General features: G+C 40.7%; 1 protein-coding gene and 1 long non-coding RNA gene across 2 annotated transcripts in view; one reads left to right on the top strand and one right to left on the bottom strand.

Annotated features, from left to right (window-relative positions):
* Positions 1–21,296, bottom strand: part of LOC139609166 (uncharacterized) — an 83,360-nt gene that overhangs the window by 22,028 nt on the left and 40,036 nt on the right. The gene's annotated exons all lie outside the window — the stretch shown is intronic.
* kcnj16a (potassium inwardly rectifying channel subfamily J member 16a) lies at positions 10,968–19,860 on the top strand. The gene is made up of 2 exons (XM_071463279.1): positions 10,968–11,065; positions 16,678–19,860. The coding sequence occupies exon 2, from the start codon at positions 16,688–16,690 to the stop codon at positions 17,939–17,941; it is 1,254 nt and encodes a 417-aa protein (XP_071319380.1). The 5' UTR covers positions 10,968–11,065; positions 16,678–16,687; the 3' UTR covers positions 17,942–19,860.

Here is a 21,296-nt window from a genome sequence, read left to right as displayed (position 1 = left end):
ATAAGAAATACTTTATTTATAGGGAAACTCACAATTGAATTTCTTTGTGTTTTGTACCGTTGGTCAAACATAACAAGCAGCTTGAACTTTAGGAAGCTGTGATGGACAATTTGTCAATATTTTCTCACATCTTAAAGACTAAACAATTCTACAGGCTACAGCCACTTTGGTAGTGTGTGGTTTTGAGTTAAATGCTAACATCAGCATGCTAACATGCTCACAATGACAATGCTAGCATGTTGATATTTAGCGGGTATAACAGCAGTAAGTTTAGTGTGTTAACATGGTAACATTAGCTAATTACCAATAAATGCAAAAGTACAAATAATTGAACAATTGACCTGATGATGGAGTTAGATAAGAACATCGGGGGATGTTATACTTCATCATCATGGGACTACAGATGTTTGGACCAAATTTCAAAACTATCCATTCGATACTTGTTTAGACATTTAAATAACACCACCATGTTAATCTGCAGGTGGTGGTGGAGAAAAAGTCAGGTGAACTGTAATGAGGAACCATCCTCTGGGACTTATTGTACAAAATGTTCAATGTGCCAATCCATTATGTAGCTGTTGTGATATTGAGATACGTTCCATATGCATAAATGGACGTTTTGATCTGCTTGTGGCACTAGAGGAAAAGTCAAAGGACCACCAAAGTCATTAAAAGTCATCCTCTAGGCACCACAGCTGCCTGTACGAAAATTCAGGGCAATGCAAGACACAGTTCTTGAGTTATTTCAATCTGGACCAAGCGACAGACATTGCCATCCCTGGAGCCATGCTGCTAGTATTGCTAAAAACAAAATCAACAGATGACAACAACAAAGGACTGTGGTCTTAAAAAATGCCAAGTTGCCAAAAAAGGCATTTGGTGCAGTTGACTGCAGCTTCAAAACAGAAAGGGAGAGGAAATCATGAAAAAACTAAAGCCAAGAACTAAAGTTCAAGATTGACATAAAGGGCAAGCGACTGTAAAATAGCTTGTCTTTACTGTGGTGTACTGTACCGTGTTGCCCTGACAGCTGCCCCGCTTTCCCCACTGTGACCCTCTCTGGTGGCAGTTAGTGGTTTACCCCCGGGTCAAGCCCCGCTGACTCTTGCCAGACCACCACAGGCTGGCAAGGGACTCAGTGACAGCGCTGTAGTGGTTTTATCCACTGGGACAGTGGCTGCTACAAGCTACTTTCCACTCCTCGTTCTCCTCTTTCCTACAGCTGAGCATCTCACTGCCGATCAGTTGTCCAAGTCACATAAATCTCAAGGCCTTTCAGCAAAGTCTTTATTGCTACTCCCTCGAGAGACGTGTATTCACACAGGCACAGTTTCTTGACATTTCCTCATCCTCTGTTCAGTGAAATGACTCAACACCCACTTCAGTGGTTCCAGAATGGGAAGATGTATTCCCTGTATTTCTGTTTTAACTTGACTGTGACTCTCAGATGCCTGGGTTCACAGAGTTTCTCTTGCTTGTTATCCAGCTGCCTAATGCTGCAAGTCCCACAATACCTCTCATCTTACTTACTCCTTGTCAGATCTTCTCCTACCCAACTCTTAATCCTGGCTTTGATGTTGCACTGCTCATTCTCCACAATAAATTATCATTATCTGTTTCTTATCCTAGCTCCTATTTGTCATCACTGTAGCTATCTGAGAGAGGAAACAATTGGTTATAACGGTCATTATTTGCAGTTTCACAATGTGATAATGAAAGGCCTGCATGAGCGGAATGAATGCAGAACCTATCTGTAACTGACAACCAAAAAAGGTATATGTTCTAAAGGTGCTGACTCGCCCAAAAAGTGAGTGGAAACGGTGGAAAAACCCAAATGGCTGGAAACACTTACAAGCCATTCTCCTCCACTGTTTCAATCTACAAATAAACTCCAGAGAATTTTCCAAAGCTGTGTAGAAGTGAAAAGAGAAAGAGGAGATTGGAGGAAAGAAAAACTGACCTTTAATTTGTCTTTCTCATGCTATGCGCATTTACATTCACATGATGTTCGACCTCCACTGTGAACGACTGGTGTGATCACTGCAGAGGTGCATGACAGGTTCTGTGAAGCATGGCAGTAAGCAGGACACGTGGGGACAGAAAGACATCATCCATAATGTCATCTCCATTAGGAAAACCTTACCTCCAGCCTGTAGTCAAAGTGTTGCATAATATCAATGAAAGAGTCTGGAAATAGCGCAGGGTGAAGTGGGTTATCCGCTCACTGTTACCCAGTGAGCACTCAGCCTAAGAGCACCTCATCACTAAGAGCAGGTTTATGCTCCGTCACAACTAATTTGTAAGATGTGTTGTCTGACCACGTCTAAAATCTGCACACGTCTTTACGTTTACGTTCAGTCAAAGAGTTTTCGTGTTAGAAAAAAAACGAGCTGGCCGTGTGTGTTTTTGTTGTTTATAAAAGACAAGGGGAGCGGGGAGTGTTTTTGTACAGAAACTAACTCATGTTTCAGACAGGTTAGCCAACTAGCTTTCATAGTAAATATCAGACAGCTGAAGGAGAGTTATCAGAATCTGTCAATTAAACTTTTAAGCTCATCATATCATGGTTTCAGTGTCATTACAACTTGAAAAAGATCAGAATCCAGAATTCAAAGCTGTTGGTTGGTCAGTCGGTCAGATTACGTCATATTACACTGAACAGATTTGCACCAAACCTGGTGGAGGGATGTGGCCCAGGGACCAACCTGCTGAATTTTGGAGCAGATCCAGGAATCCAGGTACATCATTTTCAACTTTTTGTCAATTGTCTGGTCTTGGCAGAGCGCTCTATGTGTTAGTCTAGTTTATTACTTTAAGTGGGCAAATATTCAGCTGCTACCACCACTTATGAATGTTATGATATGAAATCTTGCCATAATGGCAAATATACCCTCTAATCATTTCTGTTAAATTACAATATTGGTCAGAAAAATAGCGATTAGATATTTTCTTTAAATCATCGAACTGGCTGACAGATTAACATCAGGGCTGCTAGGAGTCCAAACACCTCTTGTCTGTTTTCCATGACATTAATGTGCAGCACTCACAGTAGTTTAAAAAAAAAAAAAAAAAAAAAAACACACACACACACACATTATTACAGTTGAGTGCTCTGTGGTCAGATGGGACTTTGTCCCCACAAGCCATCAGGTCAGTTATTTTTGAAGTGGTGTTTAATGTACAATGAGAGTCCAGGCTAAGACAACACTCCTCACCATAATGAACTCTGAGCCAGGAACAATGCTTTTTTTGGGAGGATTTAATTTTTGGCGTTAGTGGTTTGTAGTAAAATTTGAGGACAAACCTTCAAGAAAAAAAAAAAAGGGATCAAAACGCTTCGTCTCCATTCTCCCAGATTTCAGAGTTCAGCACCCCACAAAGTAAGTGATTGTCTAACACACACTATTGTGCAACTATGTGATGCCTTTTCTTATCTCTTTGAGACAACATTTGTGGTTTACTGTTTTTCCTTTCTGAGCATCAGCTTCAAAATCAGTTTGTGAATGAGCTTCAGGTCTCATTAAGCTTTCTAAACAACGCCGTTTTCCTGACTGTAAACTCTTTGGCAGTGTTAAAGACTATTTTTACCTCAGCACAGAGTTTAAAGTAAAATGGAGCCAAGTCTTTCTTGATGGAGATTGTGGTTGAATTAGGGGCTAAATAAGCAAGCTGTAGTCAATTCATTGAATTTCAACCTCATGCTAAGTTCTGAACACTCGCCCTGCAAAACGCTGTCAATCTAATTGGAAACTTTGGAGTTGATGTTCAAACCGAACTTGTGTAGCCCGAGACCGCATGACAACGCTTGAAGTCGATGATATTTTTAGTGCAGCTGGAATGAGGTTGTTTCAACAAAAATATTTCCAGGAGATTCTGAGAGCTTGAATCATTTTGTCCAGCACAGACAAAAAGACATGGAGTTTGGCAGATCAAAGAGTGGATGTTAAATCGCTGATTGTGTTTCTTGAACTTAAAAAGAAATGACATAATTGTGCAAGGAAAAGGAGCAGATACTGTACGTTGCAAGAGAAGCACCAACTCAAAACAAAGTCAGCAGTGAAGACACAACATGGTGTAGCAACTACAGCTCTGCTTGACAATATAGTATGAGCTGAGAAACAACAGGCCTGTTTTTATTGAGGTACCTAAGAGGCTGTTTACACTGCCTGTAGAAGAGCCAGTAAACAGCACAAATAGATGAAGGAAATTGTTGTTTTGTCGGTTTCAGACACCTTAATTTTATAGATCCAAACCCGAAGCATGGCACCATAAAAACCGGGTTTATAAACCATTTAATCTGTGATATATATAAACCATTTAATCTGTGATTACAACCAAATAGGTTAATAGAGATTTTAATCTTTTATGAGTCCGTTTGTTCAAATTAATGTCTAAATGCAATAATAGCTGCATTACGAAGCTTAGACTACATAGTCTATGACGAATTGCAGAGCAGCGATGATTACAGTGTCTGAGCCGGCAGTCCAACAGGCCCATCAGTGCTTTTCTAAGGGGTCACATGACCAGTGGGGACATAAACAGTCCTGCTGAACTCTTCACCTGCTGAGTGCTAAAATCATACAAGACTTAACATTAGACATATTCTAATTTAGTCTATGATCATATTTTGGGTTCTATAAAATCATATGGGTGAAAATGGAGACAGTACAGCCCCTTCTTCTGGGTTGAAGAGCTGTACACTGACAACATTTTATTTTACTTTTTACTTTACCTGGACCTAAAAGAACCTCCTTGTTTGTGGATCACCACATGATTTACTGCTGATATTTAGTAATAACAGTCAAATTACTGGGATACTTATATTAATTCATTCACTGAACTTGTAAGTTGCTTTGGATAAAAGCATCTGCCAAATGAGTAAATGTAAAAGTGACATGACAATTCTTTGATCATGTTGCAATTATTATTGCAAAAGTCTAAAAATGATGATGATGCATTTTTTGTTGGGTCATGTACCAAACAAACAGGTTCCTTTATTTCTGGAGAATATGATTTGTAGGCTAGGGCGTCTCTGACAGAGTTTACCTTTATTAAAAAAAACTGCAGCTCCTGCGATTTGGATATTGTAGTTGGCCATTTTGCGTTTTCAATAAAAAATAAAAACTTTTCTGTCTGATTCAGAGGGCGTCGTATTAGGTTATGTAAATAAAATCTGACTTGACATGTTTGCTTTATAAATGAATCCATTAACAAAACAGCTGCCGATTAATTTTGTGTCAATCAAATGATCCACTAATTGTTACAACTGCGCTCTGCCTCAGACGCTGTGATTATCATGGCACGATTTCTACTTTTGTCTGATGAGGAAATGTTTAAAATAATAGAAATCAGAGACAAGAAGGGGCTGCAAAGCAGTGAGAGAAGAATAACAAGTGAAGATGGAAACATGCAAAGTTCGCCAAGTGGCCCGGTGCGGTCGAGATCCAGTATAAAGTAGCCGTTTCCCCTGGTGGTGCTGGGCTAGATTAGTGTCATGTCACAGCCTCATGAGCTGTGACATGAGAACGCTTATGAAACTCACACGTAACAGTTGCTTCTGAATGAAACAGGAGACAGTGAAATTACTGGAACCTCATGGATCCGCAGCCAGTGCGGCGAACCCGAAATTCCCTCCTGATCGATTTAGCACTTTCTTTGGTCTGTACATGAGCGTGTATGTGTGTGTGCTGGTATCTAAGAGCACTGAGATTTAAACAACAGCATTTTGAAATTTCAGCTGTTTCCCATTCAGTTGAGGAACAGGGGTGAACCTAAATCTTCTGTAATCTAAAGAAGGTCTGAACGCACATGAATATTCACAGTTGAGCGAATCCTGTGCTGCCCAGATAAACGGTGGAGAGTAAAGGGAACAAAGACAAAGCTGGGTGTCAATTATACTCCACAAGTAGCCAGCTACAGAGGATGAGTATGGAACTAATCAAGTCCTGCAATTACTGTAAGGAAAGAAAATGGAAAGACATCGGATCCCGTGCTCAGCATCTTACTGTGGCTAAAGTAGCCACAGTAAAGTATTCGCACTCAAACACCCTGTTGACTGATGACTGATGTTCACTGCATCAGCGGTGTTTTGCCTTTTTCCATAGAAAATTAAGTAATTCCAAAATCTGTGAGGAATCTAACACAGCGCCTTGTACTTCGTGCCAAGCAGCTTGAGCCAACAACACAATCACTCTAAAGACAACAGACATTACTCTGGATTTGGATGAACTCAAACAGGCTGGTGTTAAGTTGCTATTTAAGAATCGATAACTCTGTGTAAATACACAGGATTACAGATCCTGCATTCAAAACATGTATTGGTGAAATGAACTCAAGTATCCAAAAGTTAAGTTAGAATTTAGTTTTGTTTGATAAACTTTAGTTTGAGGTTTTATTCTTTAACGTAACCAGATTTAACCAGCATTAAAGCTCCACACAGTCTAAAGGTAGATGTCCATGTGTTTGTGATTATAAAGCAGGTCTAGGTTCTATATTAATACTGTGAAAGTATCAAAGCCTCAGTCCACAGAGAAATGCACACAGCCTGTATTCAGACACTGAACCTTAAAACCAGCCGTCAGGACTTCTGGAACTTTGTGATGTCACAACAAAGCAGTCACCACTCTCAGCCACGCCCCAAGCCCCACCCACCTGGACCCACCATCCAACCTTGCAGGATTTTGATCTGTTGTTACCAGAGAAAAAAAACACAGGAAACGTGTCAAATAGGGGCCCTTTAATAAATCAGATGATTGTGATCAGTTTTACAACGTTGACCATGTAATCGCGATAACCCCAGTTCCCCGTCACTCTCTCACTTCAGTTCATGACCGTCTCTGCTGTCCACTCTCTAATAAAGGAATCAAAAATAAATTATTTCAGATGCTCCTCCAATGGTTGAGAAAATTCCTTCACAATCACTGTTGTTATTTCCCACCTTTGTGCTGAGCACAGTGAGGGGAGTCAAGGGGAGCTGCAGCTTCCTGTGCTGAAGTGTAGTGAGGATGAAAGGCAGGTGGGTCTAAGGTGAAACCAGAGGCAGGATGTAAGGAACAGTGCAGAGTCATTATCAGGCAGCTGAACTGCAGTGAACCAGACCTGAGCAGCTGTTAAACAGCCGACGAGCTTCCGACTGCAAAGCTGTTTGTTTGCTTGTTCTGCCTTTTAGGAGAAGATACACTCTGCCAACCACACAAACTCACTAATGCAGGCGTACACACTACATGCATGCAATCTCTCACACACACACATACAGTATACACACACACGCTGCGCAGATGGTCAATGGATAGACACACGCAAACGCAAACATGCTCACGCACACACAGGAAGCAAATGTGGGGTTGGGACATGGCTGGATTTACCACCAGGACTTGGTGAGTGGACACCCAGGAGCCCAGCACGGCAGAGGGCCCCAGCACGGCAGAGGGCCCCAGCAAACGTAATTTAAAAAAAAGGGCAAACAAGATTGAGAGAGGGTGGCTGCTAACAGCTGTGGGTGGAAAACCCAACCAATGTGCATTTTAGTTGCATATTACCCACATTTTTTCAAAAACTGAGAAAACATTGAGCTGTGATTGTTTTGTGCATAAATAGGCACATTTTAATTCATACCGTACATGTACACGGCAAATATATTTGGATAGTTATAGAATCATAAAAAAAATAAAAGTAAATGCCACAAACATCTACTGATCAGAGCTGCAACACATCCCTTGTAATAACCTGCAGTGATTCAAGTTGGAGCCTGGCCAACCTGGAGTCTCCAGGTTCCGTCAAACCAACAGTTATAATAACACATTTCGGACCAAAATCAGTGGAAGTACAATGATCTGCTCACAGAGAGAATTACATGTGTCTGGAGTTTTTTTGTAGAATGCAACTTCAGAGCAGCAAAATATTGCCTCAAAGGCGTCTCGACCACGGTGCATCGCATCACGGCGTCTGATTAAAAGTAGATTTCTTGGGTCTATTATATTAGATTAGATATATTCTATCTTCTCACTAGTACCTGCAACAACAAATTGCCCCTTGTGTTTTTAACAGATGTTTTCAGCATGAATGTGGCTTTAATCCTGCCAAACAGTGAAGCAACAGTGTCCACATAATGACATTACTTTAAACACATTTTGAGTCATGAAGAAAAAAAAAATATGAAATTGACTCCTTAATTTTATTAACTTCAATTTTACAGTGTATCACCATGTGAATGCTCCACATTGACAGTACGTGCAAAATTCAGGCACATGCTAAATATTTTTTGTTGAGCCGTGCCTAACTAGAAAAATAAAGATTCACTTACAAAACATTGAAGGAGAAAATGATGGCTACCTCAGTTCACCTTTTCCATGATGTAACCTGTCTGTCTGTTAAAAGCCTGTACGAGCAGAAATCCTGGCTGATCTTTTGTTATTTAAAAACGTCTTCCTTTTTTCTTGAAATTTTGGAAGAAGCTCTGCTCAAAAAGCCGCCAGTGTCTGCATTTCACACCCTGAAATCTTTCTGGCCTCTTTAATTTTGTGCCTTGGCTTCATGTTGGAACGTTTGATCAGAGCTCTGTGTACAACATTGTGCTCATGTATTTTTGTGGATTATTTTTATTGGGAACAAATTATTTCTTTTTCCTGGAAATGAGGTGATTTGTTATGGGTCCACTTTTTGCTGAGACCCCCATTAACCCAGCAACTGTGTTAACATTTGCATGCACACAGACACACACGCAGACACACACACACACACTCACTAAAAATTTGTTAACGTTTAAAAAATGCAGTCAGGTTCATAAACATAAAACCTGGCGTCCGTTCACAGACATACTCTTAGACACCCAGAGGAATTTACTGTGAGGACGCCCCACTGTGCTACAGCTAGAGAAATAAAACTATTGAATCATTTCATATGCTTTTGCCCTCTTAGTCTGCAGATTTTACAAAGGTGTCAAATAGCTTGCATTACTTTGTTTTGCAGCAGAGGCCAGAGAGCAGTTAGTGCTGTCACAGCAAAATATTGGAGGGAGAAGTTTCAGCACTCAAACACTCTTACATACCTAGTGGCTGGTTGTTAGCTGCACTAGCACTGTGGCTACAAGAGACTGGCAACCAAGCAAATGCTTAGGGTCCTCAAAGAGAAGAGGGGCCCCTCATATTGGCACAATTTGCAATGACATCTATAAACCCCCTTAAAAACACTATACAACGCATTGCTGTTGCCCCAGAACCCCCCAAATGGAGCCAATGATGAGGTTGTGAAATTGCAGCATACTCTGCATGTGAGGCGTTGAGGGTACATCTGTAAATTGTAGGCCTCAGGCCAGATTTCTGTTTTTAGCCTCTGTAGCATTGTCATTCTAGAAACGGTGACGTTGACACGTTGGTTTTTGATGCACCACTGATTCACTAGACTAAAATAACCATCCTGCTACAACAGCAACATTAAATTTATCCTCTACTTAAACCAGCTGCATTAACATCATCTGTAGTAACAATGCTTTTTTTTGTGCTTCTGTCTCCAGCTCTTACAGACCCATTCACCAGCTCAGACTACAGCTATAGTTAAGGCACCTAACACCCTTACACAACACTGTTCAGTAGCCATTATCTCTGTCTTCTTCACAATATTATTATAATACAATAAACATTAACACCAGCAGGATGGAAAAGTCACGTTGACCTGACAGCGGTCTCGCATTTCCATTGTCCCAGATCTGTTTGTAGAGGCTTAAGAAAGACAACCCGTGTTATCACAATATGTAAGAGCTGTGAGCAGCGTCTCTGCGCCGAGCACAGGCCGGCAGTCAGTGGAAACCTGAGTTCAGCTCTTTGCTCCGGACAATGAATAGAGTTCGGTTGCAAAGCAGTTATGAAGTGAGAGAGGCAGATATTTGAGTTGAACTCTCTAAGGAGTTTCAGGCAGGGATTAAGGGATTTTCAGTGCAGTCTTACAAAGAGAAAGGCACAATGGAGGGAGAGTGTCCATCAATTTGTAATCTGCTGTTGTGAATTAAGTGTAAGAGATAAAACTGTGCAGGAGAGGAGTTTTACACTGCAACAGCTATTCTCACTTGTTTAAATGTGATGCCATGCACAAGTGAAGCATAAATAACACTTTACACTTTAAGACAAGTAAAACGATGTGACCTGTCCTCAGAAACTCTTCACTGACAAGGAATGGACCAGGCCCACTTTTTCTCTCCTGATACAGAACCTAACTAACTCGATCAGGGTCCTGGTCAGTAACATGAGGTCTCTTTTTTCATTTAAAAGGTTAAATCCTCTGAGGGAAGGGCATACTTAATTTCATTATCAATTAATCTGTGTCTTATTTTGTCGATTAGATTGTTTGGTCAATAAAATATATTACAATAGTGACAAATGTTCATTGTAGTTTTTTTAGAACTCAAGCTAATGGCTGATACCAAACAATGTCTTTTTTCTTTTTTTTTTTTGGCAGGTTTGCACCGTCGGCTGAGTCTTAACCTCATGTCACTGCTTCGCTTATTTTACATTGTGCCTTGGCACGTGACAAATAAAACTTACGACTTGTACAATAATGTGATAAAAAACAACAAATATAAAATATAATTATATGTTTATAATAAACAGTCAAACTTCACAGTTTTGAACCAGGACCCTCAGTATTTTGATAAAGAAGCTTGTAAAAAAAAAAAAAAAAAAAAAGGTTTGGCAAATTCAGAGGGCTACAGGTGTTTATTGGGCATTTTCTACATGATTTCACTTGGTTCTTTCTGATACACACTGTATAAGAGTAAACTATAGTTTTTATTACAACTACCACTACTATCTGACACCTGCATGTACTGCGCGTGCGCAAACACACACACACACACACACACACACACACACACACACACACACACACACACGCTCACCTGTCTGTGTGGCACCATGTGATGCTGAAGGGAGGTGTTAAGCTTTAGTTTGTGCAGTGACAAAGTGGGCTGGCTCATTCCAGCAGGTGAATGTTGTGCTACTGTTCAGCCCCTCGGAGAGACTTTCAACCCTGACATTTCTGCAGCAGCTTCAACTTTTATTATCTTTACACAAAGGTAGGAACTGAGCTGTGAAATCTCTTGTTTTTTATGTTTTCACATTTCAAGAAAAGAAACTTCAAGGTCATATTGAATCCAATGTCAAATCTGGAGGAGAGGTTATTAAATCTGAATATATTAAGGTGTAAGGTGCTTCTTTCTTAAAAAATACAAAAAACTTTTGAATACTGCATCAGCTAATGAATAATAAACTTCCTGGCCACTTAACCAAACATTCCTCTATAAAATTAGTCATTGCTTGTGGTTTGCAGGCGTCACTCTGAGCTGAAAAAATCTAAGGCAACAGGTAAGTGAAGGTGGTGCACAGCACAACAACCTGTAATCTGATCTACAGTATTAAGAGCATTAATACAAAGCCTGAATGGTTTAAAAAAAAACAAAACATGATGTAGTCAAGGTGATAAGAAATGTCTGTGATCATGTTTCACAATGAGAGGGTTAGGGTTAGTTAAAGCAGTGAGAAAGGACAGTTTAATATTTCACACACTGTAAACAATGTAGTGGCTGATTAGATCCTAAAAATTAAGTTGAATTTTTAAGATGTTTTATATAATTTGATTAAAAGGAGAAAGAAGAGGAGTGTTGTACAAAGAAAAACAAGAGTGTGTGCAGTGGCATCACTGCTGACACAACAAGACTGACTGTTTCATAAATACGTATCTATTGGTCTTCTAAACAGTGAATCATGGAAGACTGGAGATCCTGAAGGTCACGTTGGTGCTCAAGAGAAACCCGAACAGTGGAAACCACAAAGGATGTTAAAAGCTACAAAACCATCCTATGACTCATTTAAATTCAGTGTCACAAGTCTAAAATCAAACCTGAGCCCATGAACGAGGTGAAGACACTGAATCCACAGTAGAAATCTACGACAAGGGTTAAATCCAGCGTCTGGTTTCAAGTGCTTCCTCTGTAAAAAAGCAACGTTAAGCTATTTCTGATGAAGCAAAACAAAATCAAACATATGCTCTGGTTCACTTGGTACTTTGAAGGTTGGATAAACCATTAACCTTCAGGAAGAGACTGCTAAAATAAGACGCAAACTCCTGACTTGATACTTGAGGTCTCAGCTCTCTGGTCTTTAAGCTGTATATCTTAAGCACTGAGCCCACCAGGCTTTTGGAGAACTTCCAGCACCAGATCTGACACCTGTTTCTGGGTTCGTTTGACAAGCGAGTGTGAGGCCGAGTGAGTCGTTAAGATTGGAAATGTTTGGCGGCGCTGAGGCTTTGAAGGTCATTAGAGGTGGCAGAAAGCCTCGGGGCAGAGCTACGACTAGCCACCCGTGTACACGGTTCTGTTCCAGTGAACCACAGATGGGTGGCACAATGCAATTTGCAGTAAGTGAGCATGTAATGGAGTTGTAAGTGCCCCAAGCAGGAGAGGAAACAAGCCAATTGCCCAAGTTGTTTCCAGAGTCCAACCCTCGATTCCCATTGTCAGCGGTGGATGACAGACCTTGAGTCTAACTTTGGAATACAAAAGGACACTGTTGATGTTCTCTTGTGAAAACAAAAATGACACAAACCTCAAACCTATAAAGTATCATAGCTTTGTTCATAGTGCAGTGGAAATTTCATGCCAAAGGTCAGCTTGTGTTTTGGTTGTGTTTGGTTTGTGTGATGTCTTGTTTTGTACACAGAGCTGCTTGTTTCAGGCTCCACAAGTGAGCAGAGTCAATGCGGAGAAAACAGCTCAACCTAGTGGGTCGGCACAACACAGGGACCTATCAGGGCCGTCTGAAACATTCTGCCGTGGACAAAACCACCTGATACAGTGAGAATCTAAAACACCTCATCAGTAGCATATTTTAAGGCTCAATATATTTGCTTAGCATCATGACGGTACATCATTTCCTAAGAAAAATGAAAGAATATCTAACATATTACAGTAGTATACAGTATATGAAGTTGACTGCATGTGGTGGAAATTCCTCCCCTGTGTCTTGAACCATTTAAAAGACATTCAGTTCTGATTAAAAACTCTTCTCGTGGCCTGATTCTCCAGATGCTATTACGGTCAAGTTCACTCCGACAACAGTTACATCAGGCCCAAAAATGTTGAATTAATTGTGGATTAATTGTGTCTGAGGCTGAGTGTATCAGCCAAACACATGAAACAAGATGAGAGTATCCGACTTTAACTTTTCTGTCTGTAACAATATCCTCAAAAGGGCTCAGACTTTAGTTCTCATTTAGTCCACATCCTCTGTTAGATTGACAAAGTCTTCATGGACAGCCTGAACATTCATCTTTATTAGGTCATGTTAATCCAGACTCTGCAGTGCAGGAAGATACAATTTCAGCCCTCTGCACAGTAGGGCTACTGGATTAACAGCAGCTCTATCCCAGCATTGTGAAATATGATATCAACTTTGAAAATGCAAGTAATCAGTTGACATTTTCTACACATTTCTACTACATATTTCATATTGTAGGGCTATTGGCAATCTGTAATTAGTTGGGATGGAACCAACAATTTCCATTATCAATTAATCTGCCCATTATTTTCTTAATGTATTGATTGTAACTGAAAAATTGAAAAAGGCATTAGGATTCATTCTCTGGGAACGTGAATGTGAGCATAAATTTCATGACAATCCGTCCAGTAGTTGTTCAGTCTGGATCAAAGTGCTGGTCTGATCGACCCACCCAGCACTGCCATCCCTGGAGCCACTAACAAGGCCATAAATAACTTCTGTAGTTGATCAATGATAAAAATCGATGACAATTTATTTGATGTTGTGCGATTAATTGATGTAGCTTTGGTGCTTAAATAGCTGAGATGGAAATTTACACAACCATTCAAAGCAGCAGGAAAACACGGCAATAAGTTTAATCACAACATCGACTTTTTGGGGCACCTCGATGTTGCTGCTGAGGAAGTACAGATGACTGCTTGTCTTTGCACTTTTTATTGTCCTGGCAAATGATGATATGCTGGAGATTTGATTTCAGCCCGACAGCCCACGAATGCTACAGTAACTCAACGTCTCTTGGTTTTCCAGTAGGATGCTGCGTTTTTCTCCTTTTGTCCATATCAGAGTATTTAGGAAGGGATTATGGGAAGCTAATGGGACGTTATTTCTATGACCTCATGGAGTTCCATTCTCTGGCAGTGGGGACGTTCGCTGTAGCCAGGAGAAAGTGGAGTCTGTGACTGGAGCCCAGTTCACTCAGTCAGATAGCGGTGATTCAAACCCCATTTGTTTTGGGCGTAGAGGATGCTCTCAGTGGTTTGGCTGTGATTGATCCTTCCTCTGCCCGTGATCGCACCATGACACTATTCCAGTTTCCACATTCATTTTTCCCCTGCTAACTTAGACCAGTTCAGTCCTGTGGCGCTTCCTTTATTGGCCCTCTGACAGTTCTTTGACCTCCACCCAGAGAAAAAAGGTCTTGGGCCATTGCTTTGGACAGCAGCAAACCTTTGCATGGAAACATTATTTTATGTTTACAGAGAGTTTAATGTTACTGGGGCAAAAGACATCGTAACTGTGGCCCAACAACAGAACGCCTGCCACTAAACTGATTGTTTTAGGCAGAATTTATGTCTTTTGGACATGTACCCTATGAACCATTTGTAAAATATAAACTGTTTTAATCAACTAATGGTTATGTCTGACACTGATAAAAATGTAGAAAATTGAGTTATAAAATGCTTACTCCACCCCAGCCTCTGCCCACAAAAGATTTGTAGGGGAATATTTCTAACACTGCGAGCAATCTGTGGTTTACATTGTATGTATTGTGAATTTCCCCACTGTGGGACTAATAAAGGCTATCTTATCGTATGTGCAGCATCTTAGGTGTTCTAGGTTTATCAAATACGTTAAAAAAAAATATAATAAAAAATAAAAAAATCAGAAAGCAGCAGGAGAAAAAAAACAACAAAAAAATAAAATGCAGCAGCCACAGTTAGGAACGTTGCAAAGGGTTTTGTATCTCCAGGCAACTGCCCCATCGTGATTAAATGTATTGACAAAGTACAAAGTGACAGGAAAAAGAGAATCATACATGGTAAACATTCCCAGATTTCTATCATAAAAATAGACCTTGAGAGCAATCAAAGCACAGACAAAAAAAAAAACTAAATGGGAGACAAAATATGAAAGAAAACATGTGAATGAAATTATGAGTATAACCCATAACGGAAAAAGGCAAACAAAAAATTACTTTCTTTCCCCTGTCATCAATTTTTTTTTTTGGGTCCTGTCTTACTGTTCTTGTTGTCAACAAAGTGCAACTCATTGTGTATTTATATTACATGCAACAGGAGGGAGAGCAAGAGGTTGGAGATTTCCAGTGAACCGCCAATGTTTTTGATACATGGAGGACTCTACTGTTAATTGTTTCCTCCAATAATAGTGGCTGGAAAAAAAAAAAGAAGGAAAATGGGCAAGACTGGTTTAGGTGGATGTCTGCTCTGTATCAGAGCAACAGGGAAAGCCCTTCGGGAGTCTTCTGATTGATCTGTACAGAAGGTGCAGCATCAAAACATTACATAATTAAACTAATTTTTGCTGGCTATACATATATTTTCTCATATATCAGGGTTTGAACAATTTTCTTGCTTGTTTTGGTCCTTTTCCAAGTGTGGAAACATGTGCACTCAATTGTCGATTAGTAGTAGAGTCAATAAAATAGAGCTGTAAGATCACATACTGACTGTAGTCAACATATGCATTTCGTTCTAAGACATAAATTGTTGCATATAACAGCACATCTGCAATTTTACACTTCAGGTATATGAAACTAAATAAAGTATGAAAGGATTATTTCTACAATACACCTGTAAATTGGTGCAGAAACCTAATTACAGCCACCACAACATCTGGATTTTCATGTCAGGTTTGTGTTCCAACTGTGGACTCCCGCATTCTCATGTGGGTCAGAGATCAGACAGCTTTCAGTAGCTGTTTGGTCTCATTGGCAGAGTTGTCTGTCTGGTCCTGCTGCCATGACCTGCGCTGCTCTAATGACCTTCTCTAAGGCAAAGTTTTGGGTCAGTTGAACTGCAGCACAACAAACTATAAACCTCTCAGTCCTAATTGACACATATTAGAAAGTTGGTGATTTGGGACTCTCATCAGAACTGGTTTAAACCTGGGTTGCAAGGCAAAAACAGTTAATTGCAATTAATTACACAGCAGGATAAACTCCAACCCAGATATCTGGGACTTGAGATTTAAAACCCTATCTAGCCATCCAAAAACAGTCTCAGAAACATACACTGGGTTCTGTCCTTGTGGCACACAAATGTGGACGTTTGTTCTGCAGTTTTGATCTCCGTTTCAGAAATGTTAAACCCCTAATTTTCATGGTTCGGCTGTGCTGCTCCCTATCCTCCATCAAACTTGCAAGACCTAAGGCCCTGAAAAAAACAGTGCCTGATGTGAAACAGAGCAATGTGAGAGCTGACTGAGTAATTCCTGGTCTGCACCGGTTAAGTTGTCATTGTTACTTAAGGCCACTTGGCTTACACTTACATAAAATTCTACATGGTGGCTTTAATGTAATGGCTAAAAATCAACGTGTTGATAGTGCCTGATATTTATCATGACACCAATGAATGAAATGACTAAATATAGTTCACTGTCTTCCCTACAGACTCTGGAAGATGCATAACCAATATAAATCTGTGAACCCCAACGATGACGTCAATGTGAAGACTGAAAACGGACCTCAACGTAAGAAATATCGCTACGTACGTAAAGAAGGCAACTGTGATGTTGTGTTCCGCCATGTTCCTGAGGAGTGGCTGCTGTTTGTCACCGACATCTTCACCACATTGGTTGAGATCAGATGGAGGGTGATGTTCCTGATCTTTGCCCTCTCTTACATCCTGTCTTGGCTCTTCTTTGGCATCCTCTTCTGGGTCATCGCTCTCGCTCATGGTGACATCAAAGACGAGACAAATGACCCCTGTGTGTACGAGGTGCGCAGCTTCACAGCTGCTTTCCTCTTCTCGCTCGAAACTCAAACCACCATTGGCTACGGCTTCAGAGGAATGTCTGAGAACTGCATGATCGCCATCATCATCGTCACTATACAAGATGTCATCAGCTGCTTCATCGACACCTTCGTCATCGGAATTGTTGTCGCCAAAATGGCCTCAGCCAGAAAGAGAGCACAGACGGTGGGCTTCAGCAACTGTGCTGTCATCAATCTTCGCGATGGTTACCTGTGTCTCTCCTGGAGAGTCGGAGACTTCCGTAGGCACCACCTGGTGGAGGGGACGGCTTGTGCTCAGGTAGTCCGCTCCACGATGCACGCCACAGGGAAAGTGGACGTGACCTACGAAGACCTGGTCATCCAGCAGAGGGACATCACCCTGGTCACACCCACCACGATCTTCCACAGGATCGAGCCCAGCAGCCCGCTCTTCAAGATGAGTTTAGTAGATCTGCGTAAAGCAGACTTTGAGCTGGTGGTTTCGTTTACCTACACAGATGACTCTACAGGTATGCTGCATCAGACCCGTACCTCATACACTCCAGCTGAAATCCTCTGGGGTCAGCTCTTCCAGGAGATGATCAGGGTCAGCAGGAGGCACTACAGGGTGGATTACAACTTGTTCAATCACACTGCTAAAGTGCTGGTGCCTGAGGTCAGCGCTGAGGAGTACGAACACAAGAAGCAGCTGCGGCCCTCTCCTCGCCATTCCCCGCGACATTCACCCCGATCTTCCCCACGGCCCTCTCCGAGGTCACAGCGGCAGAGTCATCAAGAAAACCTTTTGAAACCTCCAACAGTAACAGTGGAACTTGTAGGGGACAGCCACCTTGAACCAACTGTTTCAACGTCTCAAGTAGAGAGTCAACATCAAGGGACTTTGACTCTGCCACATGACCTCACAAGTACAGAGGTATAGACCAGACCCATGATATTTGCAGTGTCCATTCTGAAATACATTGTGCAAATTTTTCTTTTTTATTTTCCCAAAGAAAATTGTTAATGAGGAATATTAAGGATGTCACTGACTCTCACTGGTGTCTGTGGTTTTTAGCATGTAATCTGTTAAAGGTTACACTCAACCCAAAATCTAGTTTAAGATCAAAGACTCACCCTTGGTAGGCTTGAAAGATGGAGCCCATTCATTCCTATAAAAGCTGTTCATCTAGCACATAGGCTGCATGTAGGCTGTTGAAGGGATCCTTGTGGTTCTAGAAAGATTACAGAATTTCATCACCTTATTGAATCTTTTGGGTAGTTTGTTTGGTCCACATGTTAAAGTTCTTAATTTGACATGACGGATGGTAGATAAATTTGAGACTTGTTGTTCCCCCTTTGTTGTTGGTTCGCTTTTCACGGTGAAGGCAGTCTGCCATGTTCAGTCAGTCGTCTTGTTAACAACTGTGTTGCTATTTAGCATGTGTTTGTATACGTCTTTTTTTCTCTCTCTCTCTTTTCAAACAGCAGGGAGTTATAACAGCTTAATAAATCTGTGTTTCACTAACTTGGAACCAGATCCAAAATGGAACCCATCCCTATGTGTAGGGGGAGGAGAAGTGGATTATGCTACAACTGGTTTCAAAATGTCCTCAAAAGTTTTTCAGGACATTTTGGTCTAAAAAAAAAAACTGGTCACTATTGGAAACCACTGTCACTGGTATGAATTACAGCTAATGACAGCAGCTTAAAGTTTGACTTTCGACAACCACCTTTCAAGCCTACAGGGATGAGTATTGATACATAAAACATAAATATTAGTTGAGTGTTACTTTTAAAAGCTATGACATAGAATACAGTACCTATAATGTAGAAAGGTTCATTATCTGAAATATAGAATTGTTAATATATTAAGTCTTCATCAGGTTATTTAACTCAGATAACTGTTATTTTCACCCAATTCTACAATAACTAATGACAAGATGCATATTTAAGTGGGTAAAGACTTAAGTTTTTATACTTTATATGGAATTCATAGTGAGATTGTAAGCTGCTTGAACAGTTCTCAAAATGCTCAAATGGAAATTACTTATTATCTACAACTCCATGACAACCAGTAAATTTGCTGAGGAAAGTCATGTGATACACTAAAAAGCTCCAGAACAGCTAATAAATGGACCGTAAGTTGAGATTTTTGTTAACTGTTTTTATATTCTTTATGAAGTGCAAAAAGAAGATGCAGCAGGCCAAAACTTTAGAGTGTGTATGTTACTTATTTAAAAAGGTCAAACGTCACGTCTCTGCTGATAGTAAATAACCAGAAGTCATAAGGGTGATGACAGTAATGTACCTTATGAGTGAAGTCATCAAAGTTTATATGAAACACATGGAAAATGTGACGTTTCCTTTGTTTATGATCGTGGAATCACATTTGTTTAGTACCAGGTAGTCAAACTATTCAAAAACAAAAAAAAAAAGTTATTACTTTTGAATTGAAGGACTAATAATATTTTTCCTCCTGGAATATCTTATGAACACAAGAATGTGATTATCTGCTGCAACAGACTTACCAAATATGTTTCCAATTTTGTTGTTATAGTATCATTAAGCAGATTTTATAAAAATATTAAAACAATATTGCTTATAAGACAATACCAGTGTCAGTAAAGTGATGTTCAAATATCTGGTTTGAGTTTTCACTTCCTCTAATAATCGTGCATCTGTCTGAGATGGATCATGGTTCTTGTCTGAGAACAAAAGCTCTGATCGGGAAAGTCACTTTGATGTCAAGTAACCAGATAGACAAAAGTAAGCAGACGCTGCTTTGTAACATGCTGCTGTGCTGCTCTGATGTGTATCACTGTGTAATCCTATTAAAAACATACAATTCTTTTTATCATATATCCACAATAGGTCACTCCAAAGCTTTTGATGTTATTCAGGCACGAGATCATGTCAGTGTTGATTTAATGTGATTGTTATCTGTCCATCAATTAACTCAGCAGCTGGAGTTTGAAGTTCACTCGGCTCCTGACCCTGTTACAGACAACAGCCAGTCACCCTGCACACAGCTCTCATAATGTTTTCAGCAGGGTGGGGATGGTCCTGCCAAACACACCATGAGCAACCCTGACCTCGTGCTATCACTGCACAAGTGGTTTCCATAGTACAGCATGGAGAGGGAGAGGTAAAGGTGCCTTCACCTGCAGCTGAACATCTTACAACTATTAAACATGCTGAAATATTCTGCTATTCTGCTCTATCACTGCATAGATAGAGGGAAAAATGGATTCCACTAAATATCAGCAAATTCTCAATGCAGCTCAGTCAAGAAAGTAAACTTTGAAGATGCTGGTTTTAACCAGGAACCAGTTCAAGAAACACAAGCTGAAGCTGCTGTTACAGCCCCCACAGCCCTGAACATTACTGAAAAACTGTGCATTGATCTGAAACCTGCTGCGCCTGCAGATCAGCCTAAACACATCTCAGACCCTGAAGTGACCTGCAGGAAGAGGGGGTGAGAATTCATCAACCAAGAACAGAAAGACTCTTAGCTGCTACAAAAAACTGTGATATCTACTTAAGGCAACAAGGCCTCCAACCTCAACGACCACATAAGACACTGGTCTCTACCCTTGGATACGACCCATAGGCCCGTACCAGTGGCAGGTGTACTGGGCCTTGTTGTAATGGTAACAATAATAAACATGGTTGAGGTTGTGGAATAGTTTCGGACAAAAGAAACAGACAGCACTCTCCCGTCCCCTTGTAAGCGTGTAGGAACAATCTATGGTGGCCTTCAGGAAGTGTACAAAATGTGAAAGGCCTCCTCTAGAGCCAGTGTTTGGTTTGTCCATTCTGGGCTCCTGTAGAAACATGGCAGTGCAACATGGTGGGCTCCATGGACGAGACCAAGCTCCCTTTGTATATATGAAGGGCTTATTTTAAGCTAATGGAAACACAATAATTCTTAGTTTCAGGAGATTATACACTAATGAAACACATAATCATAAATATTATATTCTACTTCTGCCAGTAGAGCCCGTTAAAACTTTCCATTGACACAGCTCCACCACAGCTGCAGGAAGAGATAGGTTAACCATTATATGGCAGATACGTGACAGAGCTGCCTACAGCTTCCTCTCTGGTCACCAGCATAGCCACACATGTTGAGCCACCAGTTTAGAGCAAGGAGACCTTTTTAGGTTGCCTGCAGTTGGCCTGACACCCAAGCAGGACCACAGAAATGCAGATCGGCATGGTGGTCCCCATTAATTGGCACAACATGATTAATGCAGGCTGTGGAAAAACTACTATTTTGTCCATGGCGCACAGCT

The sequence above is a fragment of the Trachinotus anak genome, unplaced genomic scaffold, assembly GCF_046630095.1.
Source record: "Trachinotus anak isolate AG129_WGS33_773 ecotype Australia unplaced genomic scaffold, CSIRO_AGI_Tana_v1 ptg000025l, whole genome shotgun sequence".
NCBI classification, from domain to species: domain Eukaryota; kingdom Metazoa; phylum Chordata; class Actinopteri; order Carangiformes; family Carangidae; genus Trachinotus; species Trachinotus anak.
This window is presented reverse-complemented; position numbering and strand designations above follow the sequence as displayed.